The sequence below is a fragment of the Eumetopias jubatus genome, unplaced genomic scaffold (genome assembly GCF_037043125.1).
Source record: "Eumetopias jubatus isolate StellerSeaLion01/CBP00866 unplaced genomic scaffold, mEumJub1_p1.0 scaffold_17, whole genome shotgun sequence".
Lineage (NCBI taxonomy): Eukaryota > Metazoa > Chordata > Mammalia > Carnivora > Otariidae > Eumetopias > Eumetopias jubatus.
The window spans coordinates 33,557,527-33,583,761 of NW_028274823.1; the positions used below are offsets into that span (position 1 = coordinate 33,557,527).

General features: G+C 48.8%; 1 protein-coding gene across 5 annotated transcripts in view; it reads left to right on the top strand.

Moving 5' to 3' along the window:
* Positions 1-26,235, top strand: part of SORBS1 (sorbin and SH3 domain containing 1) — a 224,657-nt gene that overhangs the window by 103,456 nt on the left and 94,966 nt on the right. For 2 of the 5 annotated variants that reach the window (XM_028098740.2, XM_028098742.2), the window contains exons 3-7: positions 4,012-4,066; positions 8,550-8,618; positions 13,493-13,621; positions 22,885-22,911; positions 23,030-23,142. In XM_028098740.2, coding sequence (XP_027954541.1) covers positions 4,057-4,066; positions 8,550-8,618; positions 13,493-13,621; positions 22,885-22,911; positions 23,030-23,142 — 348 coding nt within the window. In that variant the 5' untranslated portion in view covers positions 4,012-4,056. Of the gene's footprint in view, positions 1-4,011; positions 4,067-8,549; positions 8,619-11,392; positions 11,489-13,492; positions 13,622-22,884; positions 22,912-23,029; positions 23,143-26,235 lie in introns of all 5 variants that reach the window. The other 3 variants (XM_028098741.2, XM_028098743.2, XM_088020097.1) reach the window with 2 other exon arrangements.

Here is a 26,235-nt window from a genome sequence, read left to right on the forward strand (position 1 = left end):
TGTTGGATTTAAGGAGGGTCCTGATTATCTTGAAGTGAAGACTCCAACATTGGGTTCTAAAGGCTAAATAGAGACAAGGACAGAGTTCATGACTGAGCACCCACTGAGTTCTTGGTCATGGGATGACACAGTGTCTCTCCTATGGAGACTTAAAATTGTGTGTGTGTGTGTGCGCATGTGTGTACACACACATCCTTAGTACATATGTGGGGAGAAGCAATGGAAGCCAGACACCATAGGGCATAGGAGAAGCTGGAGCACCTTTTGTGAGAGGTCAATCTGAGACTCCTTCTTTTCCAAGAATCTTTGCTGGACCTTGAATTCATTTTTACAGACAAACTCAATTCTTCCCTCGTCCTACATCCCTGAACCATCCATATAAGGAAGGACCTTCTTTCCTTCCCCAATAAACAACCCATATTTAGTTATTGGATCCTATTTGAGCTGGAAGCATGAGTATAACTTTTGCTTTTAGTAATTATTCACTCTGTGTCATCAAGACTTATCTCAGAATTATAGGATCGTGGAATTAGGGAGGGACCATGCAGAACCATCAATTATCCAGATACATTCTTAACAAGTCTGGCTATTTTACATTTTGTTCTTCTGGTGGAATGTCTGTGTTGATGCTGTGGCCCTCTACCCAAGTACGGTAGGTCCTGGCTGCCCAAACTTGACCCTCGCTGGTCCACCCAAGCTCTGACAATGAGGAGCTTCCTGCGATTTACTGGGGGATAGCTGTCACTTGGAGCTGTATGGTTTTGCCACTAGATGGCACTGTTCATCTTTTTGGCTTGTACCCAAAGGTGCCTGCCTCCTTTGGAGGCGACTTGTGGGAGAAATTCCAAAGACATGCCATCATGTTCTCAACCAAATCAAACCCTTTACAGCTTAGTTTTTAAGTAAATATTAAGTGTCAGGGGGTTTTATGTAAAATAAACTCTCACATTCTACATATGATTTTAATAGCTTGCATTATCTGAATAAACTGCAGGGACTAGATGATGACTTTCAAGGCTTACGGCGTGCTGGTCAGACTCAGTTTGTGCAGCTTCCTGATCCCATCCTCACCGCCCTCACTCTGAGCTCTTCAGGTTGTAGAGACAAGACCCTTTGCTGAGCCCCCTTGGGATTCAGATCTGGATGGCCTCACTTCAGGAGAGAGGAATGAAGATTCTCCTCTTGGAATGAAACCTCTAGGACTTGTTCCTCCCCCTCACCTTGTGCTGGTCAAGATTCTTGGGTTGCAAATGACCGGAAACTGCCTCTCAAACTGAGCTCAAACTGAAATGGGGTTTATTGGTAGGAGCTTGGGTAGTTCCGAATTTGTGGGAGGCTGGAGAACTGCCCTCCGAACAGAGGCAGGAATTCATGGAGACGAAGTGGGATGGAATGAGAGCTGAAATTGGGCCCTGCGATAGTCAGGAAAGGGCTGCAGTAGTCTGTAGCCACCACTGGTGAGGACTGGACACCAGGCACCCTCCTTGGTACAGCCGCCACTGTTACCCTCGCTGGAGATCTTAAACTGTCCCGTTCTTCTTTGTGTCACCTTTGGCTGATTCAGTCACCAAATGAGAGCATGCCGCAAAACCTGTGACCCAAAAAGGCTGTGTCCAGAGCTGGTGCTCACCTGTGCATGGTCTTTGTCACCCATTACTGTCATGCTAGTTCTTAAAATATTAAAACAGTGTCCTAGCACTCGGGGTCCATTCTCCTTCCATCTTACAATCCAGCCACTAACTGGTTAACACCTGGCATGGAGGGGCCTCCCAGAGAGTGCTACAGCTGACCTCTACTGTGGGTGCTGGGCATTTGTGGCCAAGTGATGGTATTTTGGATAATCTCCTTGACCAGATGTACATTAGATCAGTTTGAAAGCAAGAGTGGGGCTGACACTTAGAAAGTACTAGTGTCTATGTTGAAAAATATTACACACGCAAAGGGCTACCCACGTATGGTGGTGATATTCATCATGTGTGAGCTGAGGCACCTTTTTTGTTTGGTTCATAGGACATTTCCATTCATCTCTTTCCTAGCCTAAGAATGCGTTTGTGCCATGTACTTATTTTTAAAATGAAGATGAATTAAACAGAACTGTCCAGAGGGAAGTGGTAAATGAATTATGAAGGGTTAATACAATAAAATATTACATAGCCATTAAAATAATGGATATGATGACTGTGTAAAAACCCAGAAAAATGTTGAAATCTTTAAAAAGTAAAACATAAAGCTGTCTAGACATTACGTTTACAACTATATGTAAATGCTACTTCTGCAGATAGAGGTTAGAAAGGACTGTAAAGAAAGAAGACACACATTCTATTAAGACAGCTTCATGCTTGAATCAAAAGCCCTTCTTTAATCACTTTAAAAGTTAAAGAAAACCTTAATGAAACTATTAAAATCATTTTAAAAAAATAAAAACGTTTGGATGCTATCCTTCTTGCCCCTAGCATTCTACTCTGTTCCAAGGACAGTGAGCAAGGACAGTGCCTGGCTTCAGTGTGTTAAAAAGGAAAATAACACATGTCTCCTTGCACAGACCCTCAGACTGTGCCTGGGCCTTCTTATTGCGGAATTCATGAACTAGGGAGCTGATTTCCTCTCCCTCATTGCTTCTCACATTTTAAAGTGCAGAGAGACCAGCTGGAGATCTTGTTAAAATGCAGATTCGGATTCAGTCACTGTAGGGTCGAGTCTGAGTTTCTGCATTCTTAGTAAGCGCCCAGCTGATCCCAGTGCAGCTGGTCCCTGGACCACACTTTAAATAGCAAGGTTCTGCACATCCCAAAGTCTTGCTTTTCAGATCATCTTTCCAGTATGTTCACTTAAGGCTTTTTATTCAAAATGTGTGCAAGACCAGTGCTTTGGAAACTACAGAATATTGTGGAGAGAAATGAAAGAACTTCATAAAGGGACAGAGGATCTACTCTCATGAATTAGAAAATTCAATATTGGTAAAAAGTTAATTTCCCTCCAGACTGATGTATAGATTCAACACAGTCCCAATCAAAAGTCCAGCACGCTTCTTGCTTGGTTTTTGGTAGAAGTGGGTAAGACTCTCAACTTTGTGAGAATGCAAAGGATGTAAAAAGAGCCAAAATGATTTTTGAAAAAGAATGAAGTTGGAAGACTCACACTACCAGATTTCAAGACTTACTCTAAAGCTGGAGTAATCGAGAGAGTGAGTTATGGGCTCAAGTCAGATCCGTGGAACAGAATGAAGTCCAGAAATAGACCCACACACATACGGCTGATTGCTGAATGGTGGTGGGCTAAGTGAGAGAAGTCAGGTGCAAAAAGTCAGGTGTAACGTTCTAGGAAAAGGGTTAGACTCTGGTGATAGAAAGCAGATCAGTGGTTACTGCAGACTTGAGACCATACTAAATGAGGGGGTGGCCTTTGGGAATCAAGAGAATGCATTCCCCCCTCAGGCCAATAGAGTATAGAACCTAACAGCCTGGGCGTTCGAGTCTGCCTGTCTGGGTTCCGTTACCAAGCTGTGCCCCCTCATAGCTCTGTCTCCTTATCCATGTAAACTAATACAATGTCATGGCTTACTCTGTAGGGTCATTGGGAGGATCAAATGAATATATTTAAAGCATCCAGAACATTTCCATGTGCATAGTATATATGTATGACTTACTGTCCTTTGGTAATCATTTTGTGTTGTGATTTTAACGTCTTTCTCCTAAAATTTGGTTCTTTCTTTCCTTTACCCTCTCCTTGACCCATGTGCATTCGTGGAACTTGAGGTTTTTAATAGAATCTTAGAACTGGAGGAGATCTTGCTTAGTATCTAAACCAAGTACTGGTGACAAAACTGAGGCCAAGGAGGTTGAGTGTTGTGCCCAAGGTCAAGGTCATGTTCACAGGGAGCCAACCAAGAACTAGAAGCCTGGCCAGGCAACTCCTGGCTATATATGGTGTCTGCATTTTTCATGCAAACCATGGGGACTAACTGTGAACCCGCCATTCATCAGTTCTGTTGTGTTGTCTGTTTTCCTGCAGAGCAGTTCGGAGCCCCAGTAGCGGAAGACTTGTCCTGTTACCATCATGAGCTCTGGTAAGTCATTTTAAACCCTGTCTTTCTCTTCTGGACAAATCTACAAAAGTGGGTAGTTTACCCAGATTTCCCACTTACTCTTAAGGGCCCAGCTGCATTTCATTTTTTATTTTTTGAGACCTGGGCAAGCGCCAAAGCTCTGTCATAAGTTGTCATTGCTGCCGTTGCCTTCATCACGAATGATTTAATGAGTGCCTACTATGTGTTAAGCACTAGGCTTAACATGCACCACATCCTAATCTTTATGATATCTACCTTTCTCGCTTTTTATTTTTTTATTTTTATTTTTTTTTAAAGATTTTATTGAGAGAATGAGAGAGAGAGAGAGCACATGAGGGGGGGGAGGGTCAGAGGGAGAAGCAGACTCCCTGCTGAGCAGGGAGCCCGATGCGGGACTCGATCCTGGGACTCCAGGATCATGACCTGAGCCGAAGGCAGTCACTTAACCAACTGAGCCACCCAGGCACCCGTCCCTTTCTCGCTTTTTAAACAACTTTATTGAGGTATAATTGTCATACAGTGAACTGCAGAGATTTTCAGTATACAGTTTGATAGATGTTGACATATGTATATACCTCAGTGGCATTGTTTAATCCTGGTGACTGCAGCAAAAGGAAACAGATTGGCCATAATTGTCCCAGGGTGCAAGCTAATCTAACACTTCCTTCATCGAGGCTGGAAGAGCAGCTTGCTCACAGTTTTGCAATGCCTTTGGTAGTAAAAATCAAGACCTAAAGAAATGACCAGTTTTGTGTATTTTTAGTTTAGAGCTGGGCTAGGGAAGTCAGAGAAGGGAACAGTTCCCTGCTCATTATTGAGCCAAAAGTTGTCAGTTTTCCAGTCCAGAATTCAAGGCAGAGAAGTTTCCATCTGGATATTAAGGCCCACATTGGCTCTGAGCGTGCCCTGGAGTCTCCCGAGGCCCATAGGCTATGTGTGGGGTATTGGGCACATGACCAAGTAGCAGCTCATTCATGGGTCTCCTAATTCTGCATTACGTCTGGAGTGTTATCAGAGATCTCTGCAGATTAAAAATAAGCCTTTCCATGTATTGACATACAGTGTCCTTTTAGCCAAATCTAAATTGTGCAGGACGGTGTGTGCTTAGGGCTGAGGGGGGCTCCAGGTAGAACAGCACAGGGCCTCAACTTGGCTTCCTTCCAGACCAACTGTGCAGCCTCTGGCCTGTGGGGACCCTCCTCTGCATTCTCCTCTGTGAAACAGACATCATGGAAGCACCGGCTCACTGGGACTCTGTGAGGATTAAGTGACACAGTGCCTCGATGTACTGTGCCCACCACGTGGCCAGTGTTCCGTCCTCGCTTATCAGCTCAGATCTCCTCCTTGCAAGGAGGGGGACTGGGCTTGTTCTGATCCCTTGAGCCCTTTTGCTGTACGTGAAGAGGCTACACACCTTCTTTTTCCCTCCAAGTGGACTTGGGTACTGCCAGGAGCTCCTGCTTTGTAATTCTTTTCGTTTGCTTGGCTTTTTGGTTTTGTGGTCATTTAAAATAGGCCAGGAAGCGCCTTTTTTTTTTTTCTTTTCCTGCTCTGCCGCCTAAAATTTCTGGATCTTCTATCAGAATAAGCCTAAGCTGGCATTGAGGCTCCTGCATGCCTAAGGGCAGGAGGCAGAAGAAGGGAGGGCGTGGCAGGAGGGTGAGGGTGTGGACAGGCCTGTGGGACTTCTCCCAGGCTTGCTCTCAGGCGTGGCGCTAGGAGGCATTTTCTAGAAAGAGTCCAAAAAACCCAGACCCTCTGACCTGATAATCGCACTCTTGGGAATTCCTGTCTTAATTCAGAGGAAGCAAAAACAATACCCACATGAAGGTGGGGAATGAGTAGGTTCATTATGTGATGGAATATTATGCCACTATTAAAAGTGGTCATTAAGGAAGAAAGCAGCTATAAGGAAAACTTTTGTTTTAACCTTCAGTGGAAAGAGAAGCATGAAAATGGATGCATTCATTTTATTCCAAGTTTGGCCTGGGCTGCCAGTCACCTGGGGAGGGGCTTTGCTTGTGTTCTCTCATTGGATTTTCCTGGCAGACCCGCAAAGACCAGCATGGTGTACCCCATCCTATTCTGTGCATGGGGAACCTGAGGTCCTGAGAGGTGGAGGATTTGTCTAGCATAGCCAGCTGGTGGGTAGTGGAGCTAAGGCAAAGCCAGGCATGGGCACCAGCACACTGTGCCGCAGAGGTCTGAATGGGAGGTGCTGGGACGATTTTGCAAATTTTCTTCAAGTTTCACTATGTTTCATGAAAAGAAATCAAGGAAAGGAAATGCACAGGGCTGAGCCCTGTGGCAGCTCAGAGTCTAGCGTCGGGGGTTCCGATGCAAGGCCTGCAGCTCCAGAGAAGAGATAGTGAAGAGGAACTAGGGCAGGTGCAGGGAGAAGAGAAAGTTACAGAAAGAACAGATGGGGTGATGGAACCTATGTTACTTCTTTTACCTGGATATCTGGCCTTCTTGCCAACACCCTCCTTCCTCCATCCCAAGAATGTAGGTGCGAGGGAGATATTGGCATCGGGGGGAATTAGCCTTCATCTGCAGGTAGGTGGGGGCAGCGAGCAGGACAGAATCTGTGGGGCCAGTGTCGGGAGGTCCAGGCTGCTGGTGGGGAAGGGTGGTGGCCCTGCTTGTGTCTGGATCAGGAGCATCCGGGCTGGCCCGGCAGTGTGGGCCATGTCAGGGAGGCTGATTGTTGGGAGCCCAGGTAGGTGACCTAGTCTCAGCCAGAAGAGCCACCGGGTTTTGGCACAGGGCTTCAGTCCCAGCATTTGGGGAGATAGTATATAAGCTCTTTCATATAGTTTGCATTTATAGACTATATAGGAGCCATTTTTTATTTTAAAAATAAAAAATGTTTCTCTCTGTTGGGGGCAAGAAGATGCCCTGGGGGATGGAGCAGACCAGATTGGAGACCCCAGCATAGTGATCTTGGGCAGGCCTGGCATCCTCTCTGCGATTCAAATTTCTTATCTGTGAAATAGGAGTTCCTGACTCCCAGCTCCAGGGGACTGGGTCTGAAGGATGAAAATGAGATGCTACTTACGGAATGTTATCGTGGGTCCTCAGATCCGGGCAAATAGATGTTTAAGAAACCATGGCTGTTACGATTATATTTGTGGCTTGATTAGCGCTTGGCTGGTGGGGGGTGGGGGTGGGGATACTCCAAACCACACAGGTGGGTCTTAGGTTGCTCTCAGTGCCTTTAGCTGAGCAGAACTCGGAAAGGTCTCCCTGGACCTAGAGGAGGTGACATTTGCGGTAAGCCAGCCTCGAGGAAGCACAGGATTTCCCCAAAGTAAGGAAAGCAGAGGAGGCATTCCTGGTGTGGGTCTTGCCGGAACCAAGCCTAATGGAAGTTCATATCTGACAAGCTCAGGGGTTGTGAGGAGATGGGCATGGCAGGCAGTGGAGGAGGGAAACACAGCAGGAAAAGGCTATAGGACCAGTGGTTAGGAGAGCCCAGAATCCTATGTGAATTGCCTGGGCTTTGTCCCCTAGGTAGCTGCTGGCCACTGGGGCTTGTTTCCTTGCTTGCTTTTAATTATCAGGAAGATCAGTTAATTTAAATATAACCAGGTAGGCCAAGATATAAGTCATGCAACTTACTAAAAAATTATATTTCAAACAATCATTTGTACATTTGAGGGAACTCGGAATACATTTTCTCCTCGTGGGTGATTTTTTTCCTCATATGCATGATTGAATTCCCAACTAAACCCCAATATTTTTATTTTCAAAACAGAGATGAAATACCATCTACTTAAAGTAGAGTTGTTGTAGAAGATCTTACTGCATTGTCTTGTTTCATTTTCATCTGTCCTGCACCCTGGGGCTTTTTAACCCAGGGAGGGCCACGGTTGGGTCAGGAGCTAGAAAGTGCTCTCTGGATGCAGACTGACAGTGGGGGTGGAGAAGGGACAGAATGAAGACAGGGGGAGTGGTAGGGAAGCCAGGTCATCTCTGGGACAGTAACAGAAGGGCCGCAGTGGGGGTGGGGGGCGAGGGGCAGTATCCAGAGACATTCCAGGGGACGGATAGCATGCTTCTGATGACGGGGGATGTGGGTGGGTGAAGGAAGGTGTCAAAGAGCCTGAGGTCTCTGTCCTCTGACAGCTCTCACTCTGGATGCTCAGGGATGCGATTGAGCTGGCCTTCCAGTGAGTAGATAAGCCTTAGTCAGTCAGGAGATGCCATTTTGAGGGAATGAAGCAGATTTTTTAAAAATGTCAGAAATGAAGCCATAGCGAGACGGCAGGAGAATTTATGTCACCTACCACATACTTCCCATCCTTAAACAGCTCTTGGGTTCCCTCCTGGTTCAAGCTACACAGCGTTCTCAGAATTCTCCCATGGCGCCTGAGGGGGCGCCTGAGAAAGCCAGCATGTCCCTAGCATGTCACACACGCAGGACTCAATAAATGTCGGGGAGAGAGAATCCCAAGCCTTGTGCTCTTTGTCTCTCTTTCAGAATGTGACGTTGGTGCTTCTAAAGCCGTGGTCAACGGGTTGGCGCCAAGCAGCAATGGGCAGGACAAAGGTAAGCTGTTGAAGGGAAGCCCGGCTGGATATTAGGAAGCAGTTCTAGACAGAACAGAGTATGTGGGACCAGGGCCACTGGCCTGGTACGAGCAGTCACTGGTCGCATCGGGCTGTGAACCAGAGACCTGTTTCCCATGCCGACTTTGAGACTGGGAGCACGTTCTTGCATCTCATGGGTCTGAGGCCACTCTTTCCCACCGTGAGGTCACATGGTAATAAAACCTGTCCCTCATTCCCAGGATGTGGATAACAACAGGTCAAGTACACCGACTGAGGCCTTCGCCTGGTGCAAATGGCATTATCAACGTGGAGTCTCCCTTACCTGACATTTTACCTTCAGTGGCAGTAAATAGTGACGCATCCACAGTCCTGCCCTGGAGGCAAGAACCTCTGATTGCTGAAATCAGTTATTTCCGTGACATTAGTTCCATGGGCATCCTCGATTTTCAGTTTCTAAAAAATTTCAGGATAGAAGATTTAAGTGGGAAGTGAGTGATGTGGTAAGATGACCATTGAGGTCCCGTTTGCCCTGTGGTCTCTCTTCCGCAGCCTCTCAACATGGCTGCCCACGTAGCCAGGCTCCAAGGCTCCCATGTCACTTCCTCAGTGTAGCGTGGGCCAAGCGATGAGGTACGGACCTGCGTCCTGCTTCTGTGCTCACAGACGGACATCTGGGGAGGTCCATTATTTTTATGGGTGTGAGTCCCCTTATCTAGAAAATGAGGGAATGAGATGTTCTTCTTCAAATTCTGGGTTTTAGTGATTCCATCCGTGCTCATCCTACTAAATTTTATGGCATCCAAGAGAGGAGGGGGCAAAAGTCCTGTCATTGGGCATTCAAGTCAAAATGCACCATCTCGCAAAGAATAATTTCGGAACGTGACATGTTTGGCTTTTGTAATTTCCATCTGGTTCAGCCAAGCAGTCCTCTTGAGACAAGGCAAAGTGTAAAGTCAGGAGGAGCAACTGGGGAGGGAAGGTACAGAGCACGGGAGGAACTAGGGAATGGGGGACCCGGTTAGTTTGGGGGTCGGTTCCTCTGTGGCAGGAGGTGTCCTGCTGCTCTGTGCTCCTTGCTTCCCTCCCCGACCACCCTTCTCCATTCATGGTGCAGGATGCGTTCTCAGGGCCTTGGGCAATCTTGGCTAAGTCACACTTAGGGGGTGTTGAAGGGCAGTGCCTGAGGAGTGGCCCCAGGGGCGTGTTTCAGCATCCAGGGAGCATGGGGAGGGCTGGGGGCTCTGAAGTTTGTAAAACCTGTGGGGCCGTCAACCGCATCCCCGTGAATTCATTCACAGAGCAGACTTCAGGGGTGTGGAAGAGGGTGGCAGGTGGGTGCAGATTCCACTCTCAACTCAGTAGACTCAACCCTCCTTTGGAAAGGAGACAGAAGATGTAACCCGAAGGTCATCATGGCAGCCTGGGGAAGTCACTGAGCCCGGTCCCAGGACAGCTGAGCTCCAGGCTTTTCACCTAGGAGCTGGATGACTGAGGAGTTCTGAGCCTCTTGCTTCTTCCTCTGAAAGTGGTAACAAGAATCTCCCACTGGCCAATCTCCCACATAGTCATAAGGATCAGGCAGTGGGATCACTGTGCAAGCATGTTTGTATCTCAATACATGCACTGGTGTTATTGTCTACTCAGTCATCAGTGGCTGTGGGCTATGTGACCGCCTTATGAGGTGGCAGCGTGATGGGCTGGAAAGTGAACTCTCCGTGGCTGAGGGGCCTGCCTCCCTCCTGTCCCCTTGACAGGTCTCGCTTCCCAAACAGCCCTTACCCTCAATCATTATGTAGATGTGGGGCCAGAAGACCTCTGAGTGTTGCTCATTGGAGTGACCCTGGTGCCATAGTGCCTGAACTCCATCTCTCCTTGCTGCCATTGGAGAGACAGAGTGAGGGGAGGCTTCCCCACAGGCTGTGAGAAGGAGGGTTTGGGGCTGTGCCACCACTGAGACTCCAGGATCTGGGGAAGCGGGGGGTCCAGGGAAGCCTTCAGAGGGAGAAGTAGGGCACCCAGGATATGAGGACAGCAGTCCTGGCCACATCCCAGGCGGTTCTGCTGGCTGGCGGCCCGGCTGGGTGTCAGGATCCCGGGCTGTGTACGTGGGCGCTGCCCAGAGTCTTGAGCATGCACTGGACACCTGGCAACCTCTTGTCCAGGAAAGGCTGGGTTTAAGCAAGACCATCTGCTGCCCAACAGATGGAGGTTGTGATGTGCTCAGGGACAGAGGACCATGGTGGTCAGGGTCCACAGGCACAGGAAGGGCCCCAGAAGTTGTGATGGTGGGGAGGCAGCCGTGATGTCTGAGGGGCCCAGGCAGCTCACCAGCTTGTTCCCTTCCCTCCCACACTCATCAGGGGCCTGAGCCAGGGCTCTCCTCCTCACAGCCCTGCCCCAAGCACAGACACCCCGGCCTTCTCCCAGGGGCCCCTTGGACCCTGGGGGCTCTCCCCTTCCACTGTGTGCCAGGCCATCTGCCTGTCTGGAAATCTTTTTGTCCAGGGCCTTGGCACGTTCCTGGTGTGGCAGGAGGCACAGATTAACACTGACCAACTGCGTATGGGTGACAGGGGGGATGGGGTTCTGCCATCTCGGCAGGGAACTCTGGAGAGAGAAAGCAGGTTATTTTAAATGACCGCATCTACGCTCTTCACATTGTTCTTTTTGTGTGGGCGACTTCCTCCTATTGTCCCTGCCCAGTTCCTCAACTGCCTGAGTGTTTCCCAAATGTTCTTTCTGGATGCATCATTTACCCTTTTGTGTTTTCAGCAACTGCCGACCCCTTACGTGCACGCTCTATTTCTGCTGTTAAAATAATTCCCGTGAAGACAGTGAAAAGCTCTTCAGGCCTGGTACTCCCTCCAGGTATCTCTTCTTGGGTTGGTTTCTTTTTTTAATTATTAGCAGATCATGCATGGTTTTCCTTCCTTTCCTTCTAACAAAGAGTTGGAGGCTTAATTCTTGCATGTTTAGGAGCTCTTCCCTCTCACGTCCTTAGCTGGTTTCCTTTATTCCTGTGCGTGCGTGCGTGTGTGTGTGTGTGTGTGTTTTGTGAGGCAGCATGTCTAGAGGAATACTGATAGATGCCTTGCCCCTCCTCTCTTTAGGAGAAGGGTCAGTCCAGAGGCTGCATAATTTACTCTGGCACAGGTGTCTGGTACGTGGGGTACGTGATACATGGAGGTATATGCGGTACGTGGCTCTCCCTGGAGGCTTTCAGCTCCCAATACTTTATTTACAACTTCATTCTCCCCGAGAATTAACGTGTCTACACAGGGAACCTCTGAGTTGGGCCGAACTTGAAGCAGCTGCTTTAGATGCCAATCCTAGATGCACCATTGTGCTCCTCCAAGCCCCGACTTCACCTGCAGTCCCTTCCTGCTGCTCCTGTCCGAGGAGTGGGTGCCGCTCAGGTGTCAGCTCTGACATACAGCTTCCTTCTGTGCGAAGTGGCACAAGCGAGGTCCAGGTGGTGCTTTATCCCGGTGGTGCGCTCTGGAGTTGGGCAGATCTGGCCATGCATCCAGGAGCCTAGGATGGGCTGGATTTGTCATTTTGCAGCTCATCCTTTTTGAAAAGGCCATGAATCAGTTTTCCCAGTACTTTTGTGACCTCAGTCACTTATCCTCTTGATAGGGTTGGACAAGTCATATGCCCACCAAGGTCACTGCCTGCTCTGCCACACACTTTTTGTGCTTCGCTTTCAATGGGAAGAGGTGCTGATGGGGCAGATCTGTTCTCTTCTGTAACACCAGTGTTCGGTCCGTCTGAGTTGTTGGAGAGGCTGCTGGACTGGAAAGGAGGCGAGAGGAGGCTGTGCTTCTCTTTGCCCTGGCATGGGAATGGGGAGGCGTGGATGTCTGAGCCTCCGTCCTGCCCATCACCCACCTTAAGCCTTACCCCATAATCCCAGTCTTGACAATTTTAGGTCAGAGATCCAGGCTGTGCTGTGAGCAACTTGAAAAAATGAACTGTGGCATTCAGTTCAGCTGAGCTGCACGGAAGGAAACACGTGCCTTCTAGAACTGTGTGATCTATGTCAGTTTCTTGACTCCTCATCACTGGTTTTCCTAGAGGATGAGCATCCAGATCTTCTGAAGCCTATTTTGAAATCCTTCTCAATGGAATTCTGAAAGATGAACTGAGTGTGCTGTTAGGCCACAATGAGCTGTAGGAGAGGTCAGGGCCCAGGGAAGGCTCGGCAGGGGGCGCAATAAACACCGTTCACTGAAGGATTTGGTATTTCTTGTCATTTTCTTTGGTGTGAATTTTCTTCATTAAGTTTGGAATGTGAGGCTCTCACCCATGATCTTTCTCCACAGGCAGCATATCCTGTCATCATTTTAAGGGTCTTGACTTGCTGACAGAAGATTTTCTTTTCCTTTTTCCACTGGAGAACAGGGAGCAGTGATTTTTTTTTCCCCAGAACAACTTGATCCCAATATTGCCAACTTGCTCTTTCATAAGAAGGGTGGTCTGGAAGCTTGAGAAATCTCTCATGAACTCTCTTGAATTGTGCCTTACTAATTGGTCAGAAGTCTACTCACCAACCTAAGCCTCATCTAATAAAAGGAATTAACCTGCTTTCATTTTGAAATGTTTTCAGCTGATAATTATAACTTACACAGAACTCATTGTCGCCTCCATTTCCCCTGAACCTCATGATGTGTGGTAAACCTCTGAAAACGGGATTCGTCTCTCTCCTCCACCCACAAGTTAATTCTCATTGACTATCACATTGACCATAAGACTGGGTGGCTGTAAGCAGGTTCATCTCATTCCCCGGCTGTCATGAGTTGCCAGCTGACTATTGCTTTAATCCTTCAAGAGCCTTGGATTCAGGCTTCTCTTTGCATCTTTCCTTTTCAGACATGGATCCTACGAAAATCTGCACTGGGAAGGGAGCAGTGACTCTCCGGGCCTCATCTTCCTACAGGGAAATCCCGAGCAGCGGCCCCACGAGCCCTCAGGAAACCCCTCAACATGAAAGCAAACCAGGTGTGGCCCCTGTGCCTGGGGGAGGGGTTCAAAGTCCCCCCGGGAGGGAGAGAGGCCCTCCTGCTTTTGCTCGGAAGGGTGTGCGCTCACGGGCTGCCTCCGATTCTCCCAGAGGTCCCTGGAACCGTCAGCACCTTGTTCCATCTGGGATGGGTGATGACCAGTGCCCTGAACTACCAGGTGCTCCCTTGCTTCAGGCAGAGGCATGGCAGTGGCCACCGCTTTGTTAGCTAGTGACCAGAGAGATGAAGAGAAACCTCGTTACAGAGCTGGTGGTTCTGCAGACTGCATTCTCGAGGACAGAGGTGGCTTAGGCTGCATGGGAGGGGAATGGTGAGATGGGCTAGAGGTTAGGTTTCTCAGAGGCCATCCCCACTTTTGAGAAATGGCTCTAAGTGGCCAAGCAGGGCTGGGGCGGTGGAGGGGGTGAAGCCAAGGGAGGTTGAGAAGTGCAGGTGCCTGACTGACCTGGCTCCCAGGAAAAGAGGGGAGGGGCAGGGCTCAGACCTGGGGAGGCGACCTGGCTGCTGAAGCAGCAGGAACAGAAGAGCCATTCCAAGGCCACTTCACCCTAGGAGCTACGGGAGACACAAGAAGCCCATCTGCAGCCCACCTCCCATCCGGCTCCACTGGTCGGGGTGTCTAGAGAGTGGTGTTGAGACCTGGGACTTCGGAACCCGAGAGATCTGTGTTCACATCTGTGGCCGTGCAGCTGTGGCCAGGATGTTCCCTGTCTCAGCCCTAGTGATGTCCTCTGTAGAAAGGGCTTGATAATTGCACCTGCCTCAGAGCATTACTGTGAGTGTGGAGTGTGTGAGGTTTTTGCACCTGCCTAGACGTTAGCTGCTATTAGTTGGTTGTGATTGTGATTATTGTGACCTCTCTAGAGAGGGTTTTCCAGAGCCCCCCAAGTGTTCTGGGCGTTGAGAAACACTGAGATTTCACAGGGACAGCTAGATTAGGGTGGGGCACGGCTCCCCACAATCCACTCCATACGGCACTGGTGCTCACACCTGAGCTGCATCAGAATCACCTGTAGTAAAAGGCAGGCTGCTGGGCCCCAGGCTGGGGCTTTAGGAGTTACAGTTATTCCCACTTACAGGTCTGAGGTAGGGTCTGAGGGTTTGCATTTCTGACAAGTTCCCGGTCATGGTGGGATGCTGCTGGTCCCAGGATCACATTTGAGAGCTACTGCTATAGGGAAGGGGAGTTTTCTTTCCTTCTTGAAGGAAATGAAGGAAGAAAAGGAGTGAGGGTGAAGACCACTTCCTTGGGACTGGAGACAAAAGGAGATGGGGCACGCAGACTCTTTGGTGCAGCGGGGAGCAGTGTGTTGTGATGAGATGGAAATCTGAAGGAAGGAGCCGGTCAATGGCCGGCATCCTGGAAACTGACTTCCTGTGCCAGCCACCTAGAACTAGCGCCAAGGCAGATGCCCAAGGACGAAGCCAGGCTAGGGTTTGAGCCCAGGCCCCGTTCTGATAATGCTGTGCCCTGTGGAGGGCTATGTTTTCCCTGGTCTCAGGGAAGGCATAAGTGGCCTCCAGCACTATAGATTGAAAGTCGCTTCTTGGCCCTGTGTTCCTCCAACCATACCTGCCTTTTGCCCCACTGCAGTCTCCCACTCTAGCCCTCCTGGAAAGGTTGGGCTAAGGAGTGAAGGCAAAATCATTTCTTCCGAAGGCTAGCTTCATCCAGCTTCTCCTGGCCCACCTGGGAAGATCCAACTCCCAAGGATGTTTGGGGAAGAGAGAATCCTCAGGGATAATTGAAAGAAAAAGACCATACCTACAGCCCATGGCTCAATAAAATGACCTTATCAAGTGCAGGGCCCTTCCTCTGGGGATGAATATGTAGTGCCAGTGGGAGGAGAGGGTCCTGGAGCTCCCCCTCCTGGTTATCGGGTGGCACTAACATGGAGCGCTGAAGGGTAGCCTTCACACGGCAATCTGTGGGCTTGGGTTTACAGGACCGTGCAGTGATGTGAGCACTTTTAGGAAGCTCCCTAGTCTCCGAATAATTCTATATCTTATGAATTCTGACAGCTAATTTGGGTGAAGAAATACCTTGTTTTAAAATGTGAATACACTGAAGAATTAGGGGAGAGCTATCAGTCATGCACACCTCTATAGTAAATCGATTTTAGATTATTTTCCTCCTGATAAGTGGAGGTCATTGACTCCAAGTCAGCAAACATTCATTTAGTATCATCTGTGTGCCAGGTGCTAAGTAGTCCGTGGGAATTGTGGTGAGAAATAGGGAGAAGGGAGGGAAAAGGAGCGTAATTCTGGGTGCATCAGATGAGGCCAGAAGTCCGTTTGCTGCAATAGAAGAGTCAGGCACGGGCCGCTCGTCCACTGGCGTGCTTTCCGACCGTGGGGAACCCACACCTTTGAAGCCCAGGTAAAGTATGAAGGACCGGGGCAAGATGGTTTCCAAGCCTTTCTAGTTCCAACACGCTCTGTGACCTTGGGCAGTGTGGGAGTTAACCTGACACAAACGAAATCGCCTTCACTGAGGACAAATTCGAGATTACATACCAGGACAGGTTGGGTGGAAGGAACGAGCTGGGTTTGAGTAGAGGGAAGGGTACCAAAGAGGCTGGAATGAGTTAACGCTGGGAGGATAGGACTCCAGGGTGGGACCTTCCAGCTGGAGATCCTGTCCTCTTTCCGTACTGCTCACTGGCCAGCATCTTGCTGGCGCCTGACTGGCTGTGTCTGTGTGGCTCCCCCGCTCTCCTCTCGTCCCTCTCTGCTCCCTGCACCTGGGCCTCTACATGACAACTTGCTCCACATCCCCCCCACCCCCCCACCAGTCTTCAGTCCTGTCTCAGGGGCTGGGAGTCCATGGGCCTTGAGGGGCCTCATGAAAACAACTTTCTGCAGTATTTGTAGGCAGCCAAGTCCAGCCCAGACTGGGAGCCTGAATATGAGGCAGCAAGTGTCTCCTCCATGCTTCCTACCCCCAGTGCCTTCACAGATCGCTGATGTCAGGTAGCGTCCAGCTCCCTCGCCTGTCACCCGGGCCAGCATCTGTCCCCTAGCTGCTCCGTCTGCCTCCTCTCTGCCTCGCTCCCGGGCTTCACCACCTTCTTCCCTCCCAGTAGGCCCAGGAGTGGCTGATCAGTTGCCCGGACTGGAAGCTCCAGTCTTGTACTACTGCCCAGCACCTTCTTTGCTTATGTGACCCCTTGATACCCACATTTCAGAAGTGTCTCTGGTTCCCCGTCCTTGCTCCATCTCCCTCATCCTGTGAGACACGGTCTAGTTCTGCAGTGACACAGCCCTCTGTCGAGGCTCAGCTCTGCCGCTTCCGTCTTTGTGATGTAGGCAACTCATTCAACCTTGGTGAGCTTCACTTTCTTCCTCTGTGACATGGGAATGACCTCGGTAGAGTTGCTGGGATTCAGGGAGCTCTTTCACACCAAGATTTAGCACCGAGCCCGGCATACAGCAGGTGTTCTTTGAGGTGCACAACCATTCTAGTTGTGCACATCCGGGGGCCTGGGGAAGCCTTCCAGTAATTTCAGCTAGAGGCCATGAGGGCAGTGGGAATGAAGAAGGGTGGATGTGCGTTTGGAAGAGTGAAGTGGCAAGGCTCGGTGCAGTGTGTGTGAGGAGCATGGAGAGGTGGACTCCCTGCTGAGTAGGCGCTGCCTCCCCTGCTTGACCCCGAGAAAGGCTGTGGCATTTGTGGAGACAGTGGTTTTATGGAGGGGGAAAGGAAGATTGAATTCCATTGATTGCCAGACTGAGTTTCGGGGCAAGGGCAGGACTTTTGGGGGAAGTTTCTAATAGACATTTGGAGTTTGGAGTGCAGATTTGGGAACCACGTGCATCCAGACAAACACTAGGAGGATGGAGGTGCTCTCTGAGGTGGAGTGAGATGGAGCCCATGGAGTTGCCCAGTTTAAACCCCCCCCCAGACTCTGGCCCTCAAGTGGTAGCTTGACTCTGGATCCCCAACCACAGCTTCCTGACGAGCTTCCTAATCTGTGAATGTGGGCCTTGGTTTTTGGATCAGAAGCATCTGGAAAGAACTGCAGTGATCTTAGTGCTGACACCCTGCCCCTGGGAGAGGTATTACCTTATCCCTGCTTCCTGATAGCATTTGCCTGGCCAGGTCTGGGTATTGGCTCTTCTGGTTCAGGGTGACTCCATCTATGTCCCCAGGTCAGGGTGTTAGTTATTCTAGAAGACACACAGAGTCTAATGAACTGCTGAGTGTGATACAAAGCTTCCTGTCTGATAATAGCCTGAGGACCATCAATCCCTGTGTTCTGACCCGCAAGCCAAAATCCAGGTCAACCCTTACATCTTGTTAATTCTGTGCCAGTTTGCTCCAGTCCTTCCTACCCGGTTCTTGACCACCATGTTAGCTTTGGAACTAAATCGACGCATTTCCTCTGGTTTGACTCTCAGGTTTGTGCTCTAGAAATGGCAGTAGCAGAAAGATATCATGAGAAAATGGACATGGAAGCAGTTAAAGACACTCTCTACCCCCAGTAACTCAGAGTCTTCTTTATGAACGCCTGTACAAGAATGAGGGCCAAACTAAGCAGTTGGAAGGAAAAGTCTCCACAAGAGAACACCCTCACTCCTTCGTCTTCTTTTTTTTTTTTTTTTTTTTTAATTTATTTTTGGGGCAGAAGCGGCAGAGGGAGAGGGAGAGAATGCCAGGCAGACTCCCCGCTGAGCATGGAGCCCGACATGGGGCTTGATCTCACAACCCTGACCTGAAATCAAGAGTCAGATTCTTAACCAACTGAGCCACCCAAGGCGCCCTGAGAACACCCTCACTTCTGACACTAAATGCTAGTTGAAGGGATTCCCGAAACTACCCTCAGGTTTCATAATTTGCTAGGCCTCAAAGAACTCAATTGAAAGCTATTATGCTCACGGTTATGGTTTATTACAGGGAGAGGATACAGATTAATATTGGCTAAGAGAAGAAGCCCAGCATGGACTCTAGGGAAGAACCAAGCATGGGGCCTTTTGTTGACCTCTCCTAGGGAGTCAGAATGCATTAATTCCCAGCATTGAGATGTGATAGCATGTTCCGAGTATTGTCAACCAGGAAGTTCTTCTGAGCTGTTGTGTCCAGAATTTCTATCCACTGCTCTTACTCTCCAGTCCATTAGGGGGTTGAGCTCTTGATGACTCAGAGCCCCCACCATAAATCACATTATTGATCTGGCACAAAGACCACTCCCATTGGGATGACATTCCAGGGGTTTAGAGATTAATTACCAGAAGGCAAAGGCCGGACTTCTTTTTGGGTAAGGTTAAAGTCTTTACCACACAACTGGAATAAAAAATAAATAAATAAACACAAATAAGATTTGGAACACTATTAAGCCCACTTTTAACACCTCACCTAATTCTTGGATACTCTACTAGAACACATCAAATTTGACTCAGTAAAAGTCGTCCTAAGATCCCAAGAAGAACTGATCAGCAGAACAACTTCAAAGCAGACCAAATTGAAATTAGCACAGAATGAGAGAAAAGAAAGTATCAGGAGGCTGTGTCCACAGGCTAGAAAAGATTATGTATAAAGAAGAGATAGAGGAAAAGATAAAGTAAAACAAATTATACTTGTCCTGGAAAGGCTCGGTCTCTTCAGGGCTGCAAAATCTATCTCGAATCCAGCTTTCCTAGATGCTCCTCCCCCTTCAGGAGCATTGAGGTGACACTTACTGAAAGAAGCATTTTGACAGCCTCCTCAACCAAGAGTTAATAACTGATGACTATGTATATAAAATCTCACCTGCCGTACTCAGGTGCAAGTGGCTGTGGGCTGCTGCCGACCTTGAAGGTTCAGAAGACTAGGTAACAGAGGATGATGGATGTTGGGAATTCGGCTCTCCTTTGTTAAGGAAGAGAGGAATGCCCAGAGAGGTCCTAGGAACTGCCTTTTCTGGGGCAGGGTGAGGGGAACAGTTTTAATGACTTGGAATAAGAAGAAAGAGAGGGTTGATCCCCAAGGATATTATGTTCTTAAAGCTATTTATCAAACAGTAGATATCAACAACTCTTACTTATTTCTGTGTTTGGGGAAACTTTTTTTCCTTATGCTTTGGAGTCCATTTTTACTAAGCACTTACTTCATGCCAGAGGTTCCCATTTAGTCCTCACGACTCAAAAGAGGTAGATAACCCCTCATTTCACAGTCATTTGGCTGCAGGATGTGCATTTAGCAAGGACTCGAGCTAGGCAACCTGATGCCAAAATTATAGTCCCTGCACGACTAGTGCTTTGGAGGAACAGACTCCTCTCAACTGTCCATGACACATCTGTTTGTCAGCACCACCTGAATAGAAGCAACCGAGCCAAGAACCAAAGAGCGTGCAAAATAATGTGCCCCCATATCCATGTAGAAAGCTCACATCCTTCACTGGATAGCCCCTCACTCCGAACCTATTGAGATCAGTGTGCATGTAGATCTACTACTTTGGTAGAATGACTTGACAGAGATGGACAAGAAAGAATTAGAAAGGAAGACGGAACAGAAGTTGATGGATGCGGGACGGGGGGCGGGGTGTGAGCACCACTGTCACATTGTGTCACGTAGTGGTTGAGGGCCTGCCATGTGTAGGGAAATCTCTGGGCCAGGGATCTGGATGGATGCTACAGTTGAGTGTTAAAAATGGTCATTTTTTTAGGATCCTTCACATGCCTGATCTCTGGATCTTCAGCAACCCTGTGAGGTGTCCGTGGAGTACAGATCATATTTTATAGATGAGAAAAAGGAAATATACAGTGGTTAGCAGCCTGCCCTCGGCCACAGGAGCCAGTACATTGCAGTAATGTGCGTGAAACTCAAGTCCTGTAAGTTCCCCAGCTATGTGATTGGAAAGAGAAGACAAATAGCTATGGATTGTGCATAAGGGGGTGGCAGAAATGTAACCAGCAACCTGCTGAAGGAACATACAACTGAAACATGCTGTGAAAACTGTTTTAGAGGGGAAAACAAAGCAAAAATGGATACAGAATAGTTAAAAGTTAATAGAAAATAATTTCCCAGAAAAAGGATATTCTTTGTGTATTCCTTTTATCATGGTTTTCAAAGGTGGACTGTGGACCAGCAGCCTTAGCATCACCCGGGAAACATGTTAGAAATGTCTAGTTCTATGGGGCGCCTGGGTGGCTCAGTCAAGCGTCTGCCTTCGGCTCAGGTTGTGATCCCAGGGTCCTGGGATCGAGCCCCGCATCAGGCTCCCCACTCCGCAGGAAGCCTGCTTCTCCCTCTCTCACTGCCTCTGCTTGTATTCCCTCTCTCGCTGTGTCTCTCTCTCTCAAAAAAAAAAAAAAAAAGTCCAGTTCCAGGCTTTACCTCCTATCTACTGAGTCAGGAACATGGGGGGCAGGGGGAGACAGTCCGTTCTAATAGGTGCACTTCTGATTCTGATGCAGCCAAACTGCTGTATCCAGATGCAGGTCACCCAAAACCTTTACCTCTGCCTTGCCTTCTGTTCCTTTTTGGCTCCCACCACCTCCCTGGAACATAGGTGGCTGATGGTGGGGTTGGTGGCTGACAATGGTGGGCAGAGTGCTGCCCTGGATTCTGGAGACCTAGGCTGAGTACTTTGTGTTTCCTGGCTGTGTGATTTGGGGCAAGTCACTTGGCCTCTGTTTCCTCATCCATGAAGTAGAGCGATCACCTACCCCACAGACCTGTTGTGTGACTAAATCAAATATGAAATAGGTACAGAAGTGACTAACAGTGTCTGGCACTTGGATTGGTGGTCAGTGACGTTGGTAAACCTCAGCTTGCCACCTGGAAAGCCCACCTCTTGTCCTGGAGGGATCCACATGGAGATGGGGTTGGGGCTCTGAGAGCTGCTGTGTTAGTGTCTCTCTCTCTCTCTCTCTCTCTCTCTCTCTCTCTCTCTCTCTCTCTCTCTCTCTCTCGGGGAAGGTAGGAGTAGGTAGGGCACGAAGAAGGAAGTTAAGGGGTTGGCTAGTTCAGTAGTTGGCAAACCAGCCTGTGGGCCAAATCTAGCCCATGCCTATTTTTTGTACAGCCCATGAACTAAGAATGGTTTTTAGGAAAAAATGGATAAAAGGAAAATCACAAGAGGAATGGTATTAGATGCATACGAAAATTATATGAAATTCAAATTTCAGTGTTGCCACATTCATTCATTTACATATTATCTGTGGCTGCTTTTGTGCTAGGACAGGTTGAATGGTTGCGAATGCTACCATACGGCCCACAGTGCCTAAAATACCGTCCGGCCCTTTGCAGAAAGAGCGTGCTGATCTCCGGGCCAGGTGAAGGATAGAGCGGAGAGACGAGATGATGCGGAAGATGATAAATCGCAAACATTGACTGAGCTCTGGCAGGCACTGTGCTAAGCATTTCTCATGCATTATGTCATTTAATCCTTATAGCAACACTTGGGAAGCAGGCATTTCATTATCCCCACTTTTCAGATGGGAAAACAGGCTTGGAACTTGCTCAGGGTCACAGAGCCCATCAGTGGTGGATCCACGACTTGAGCTGAGGTCCAACTGCTTTCGCAGCCAAGCCGGTAACCCCTGTGCTCTGCTGCCTCTTGGTGCTAGGGGGGCTCACATTAGGAGGGTTTCAGGGCCTCTGAGATGTGCCGGGCATGGCTGGGAGGGCAGGGTGGTAGCCAGCTAAAGGGAGACGAGGGTGCCTTGTAGCGTGATGAAAGCTCAGGGTGATTCAATTTTGAATTGTTTATGTGGCTCATTTAAATGGAAAGAAGAGAAGCAGGCAGGGAGAAAAAAAAAAGTCCTATCACAGCAGATACCTCTGGGCTTAAATCATGCTCTCCCCCTAGCCCAGTGCCAGTCGCCAGTCACCACAGAAAAAGTGCTTATCTACTTCTCCCTCTCCCGTGTCTGTTCATTAGCCCAGCCTGCTAATGAGGAGAGGTCATTCCCAGCCCACATCAGGGTTGGAGAAGGGGAATGGGAGTTACTGGGGACCTGGCAGGGGAGAATTCTGTTGCCTTTTTGTCCGTAAAATAAGAATGTCAAGGAACAATTGTTTCTTCATTACTGTGAATGTGAGCCTTGTGTTTTCAAAGGTCAGCGCCTGTGAGCACATCATGGTTTAGAGTGGGTTCCTATGGTAATTAGGCCATCGTGACTGAGGGCATTTTGTGTCCGGCAACAGGGTGCTGGATTTTCCTCTTTCTCTGCGGTACATGCTTGTTTCCTCCAAGTGTAACCATTTCTGTTTGTCCCTTTTTCTTCTTGTTTTCATCCTTTCTGCACCGCACGTAGTTCTGGACTCAGAGACTCCCTCAGCAGGTAGGACTTCTGCATTTTTTCTGCCCCCACCTTCCACCAGGGACTTCGGTTAGAGGGGAACCAGGGAGTGTTCCCTCTGAGTGAGGGCTTGCTTTCTTTTTTTTCCCCCATCTCTCAGATGAGTGGAGGCTTTCTTCCAATGCTGATGCCAATGGAAACGCGCAGCCCTCCTCACTTGCTGCCAAGGGCTACAGAAGCGTGCATCCCAACCTTCCTGCCGACAAGCCCCAGGTAGGCATGTGCCAGAGGGTGGGGTGGGGACTGGTGAGCGGCACCTCTTCTGAGTCTACGCTTGTGACCTCCTGCTTGCCTGGCTGGATAACAGACTAGGTTCTGTTATTGCTTTTGGCCAACTCGGGAAAAGCTCTGTGAGGACCAGAGTGAGTGAAAAGTTGGGGATCAAGGGTCGCAGAGGCATGGATGAGGATGGTCTATACCAGGGAATAGGAAATGTAAGCCCAGTGTTTTCTAGGTCTGAAACACATGTGGAAATGTTCTGAACAAGGGACTCTATTTAGCCCTGAGTAAGCGCGGGGGGGCGGGGGGAGTTCTGAGCCTGTGTGTTAAATACTCTGGAACAGGATAGTCAAGAGTACACTGTCGTGTTTATTCCGTTAATTTGCTGTAAGAGTTCCAGCAACTCTAGCCTTACAGATGACGAACAGGTAGCTGTGGCCGGCCCCAAATCCAGCAGCCCAGAGCAACGCCTGAGGTTGGACAGCTTGAAGGAGGGATAATTTTGCTCAAGTCTTTCCCCTAAGTTTTCCTGATCGTTCTTCCTTCCCCACCCTGTGGCTACTCTGCTATTTTGATGAAAGAATAGCCCCTGTTTTAATTCAGGTGATATGTGAAGAGTGGTTTTTTTTTACATAGAAGTAACATCCATGGAATGGAGCAGTACTTTCTTTTAAAGCAAGCTGTGCTGCTCAAAAAAATGTGGCGGGACCGTGTTCCTTGTGTGGTCCGCTTTCCTGGGCCTGTCTTCTGCGAAGGTGCTCTGAGACCTCGCAGGGGCCTGGGGACTCTGAACGCCACCCTGGTTCCCACCCCACTTCTCCAGTGATCCCCTTGCTCCTGCTCCTGAGGGCATAGAATTGCACCTGCCTCTGAAATGCAACCGAGTCAGAGATGACGTCTTCCCTCCTCCCTGCAGACCCTGTCTTTCTGGGCTTCAAGGTGTCTCTGCACAGCCCCGCTAAGCCCTCCTGCCCCTGCCATGCTTGTCTCCCCTAGGCCCAGCCACATGCATGCCAGGCCAGAGCCACAAGTATGCCTGGCCTCCTGAGGCCCTCATGGGACACAGCCGTGCAGTAAATGACTTGCCATAGCCGTTCTGCTTCTCAGAGCTTTCCTGGTGTGTAAGTGTGCTTCCGCCAGGCTCCTGTCTGCGGCCTCAGGAATGGATACCGTTGGCTCCTGTCTGGGTTAGGAAATGGTACTAATTAGTTCAAGGCAAATTTGGAAGGACACCCTCCTCCCCTATCAGTGCCTTAGCCCAAAGTTCCTTTTAGCTTCTTAACTCTTCTAAAGAGATAATTTTAATAGCATGTGAAGTAAATAAAAATTCCTCTTAAATAAATTTATTTACTACAGCTTTATTGAGCATTCATTGTGTTCAGATCATGATGTTAAACATTGTGGTCAAGGAGTTTATAAGGGTGAGCCTTGTCATAAGGGTAAACATCCTGTTGTGTCGCTTATAAATAGTGTCTTTTTCAGATTTATTTTAGAGAGAGTGGGGGTTGGGCAGAGGGAGAGAATCTTCAAGGAGACTCCCCACTGAGTGCGGAGCCAGATGAGGGGCTTGATCTCACGACCCTGAGATCACAACCTGAGCTGAAATCAAGAGTTGGACGCTCAACCGATTGGGCCACCCAGGCGCCCCTACAAACCATGTATTTTTTTGTCTGTCACTATCCAAGAATTTTTTTTTTTTACTGAGGTATCTTCAAGGGAACCTGGCAGATTGCTGCTACAGAGGTTTTATTCTGTATATTCAGTGTCAAATTGGCCACCCAACTTTGGAGAACTTTGGGGCATACATTATTTCTTGGATTTGTTTTCTGAATGCAAAAATGGTTTCTTGTCCCTAAAGCCATTGCCAGAGCTGTAAGTATACCCTGGCTCAGACAGGAGCAGGTGGGCTGGGCTGGCGACTGCCTTGGCTCGGCTTCAGATGAAGAGAGCTCTTAGAGCCCCACAGGCCTAGCATCTCCTTATAAGGAATGAGTTGGGGCCAGGAGACCCAGGGGCCAGAGGGCAGTCCTGTCTCCTGGTGCTTCCATTTGCTACTTTCCCTCCTGCTAGCCTGGACCTGCTGCCCTCTCTCCTCCCCTCCAGGAACGGGGAACCAGGGCTTCCTTCTCCCTGACAGCATCATTGTGTGGTCACCAGTGGAGGCAGAGATTGGTAGTTTCTGGAACTATATCAACTAGGAACATACCTGATTCTTCAAGCAGCCCCATTTCTTCCCTGTCCCCACCTTCTACAAAGATAAATGGAATTTCATTAGTAGCCAGCTAGGCAGGAATGAAAACGGCCTATTTAGTTCCTACAATGTTTACAATAAATCAGAAAGTAGTTCCTTATAAAATGACAGGGCCTATCCCCCTCCTTCTTTAGGACAGGAAGGCCTTTGGCTCTAAGTGCATTGTCAACACTCTGGGGAAGCATCCTCTCTGCAGGGTCAAAGCCCCGGGAAGTCTTGTGCCTGATGTAATGCAACCCTGGCACCTTATATGGCCATAACCAAATTAAGTTAAAAACTCACTGAAACCAATTTCTATCTTTGGACAAGAAGGAATCACACATGGGACACTCGAGTTCAAAGTAAAAGTAAATAAATCTGAGCCAAATTCAAAATTGTCTTTTGCTTACCTCCCTGACAACTCTCACTCAGCCTAGCCTGCAGTCCCTTTGCTGCGTGCTAGTTCGAGTGTTTTGTTTCTAGAGAGCATTGTTCAGTCTGAAACATGCCCCAACCTCCAGTGTAAGTTCACGGAAACCAAGTAAGTCCCAGCTGGAGGGTTTTCCTCCTGCTAACTACTGAAGACAGGCCGTTCGGTTTGTGTTTTTGGCTGGTGCACATGGCCTCATTCTGCTGGCACTGTCATGGACACCCTGTGGGAAGGATAGGCATCGAGTTAACCTAAGATATCCAGATCATTTCTTCTCGATCTGGGTTACTTGTAGCTTGAAAACTGAGTTTGTTATGGGATAGGTTGCTTACTGTTTCTGGGGCTGATATTCTAATCCACACTGAAAAAACTTGATTTCTCACCTATTCACCCTTCCCCTTTCTACCTGCAGTCCACAAAAAATAAA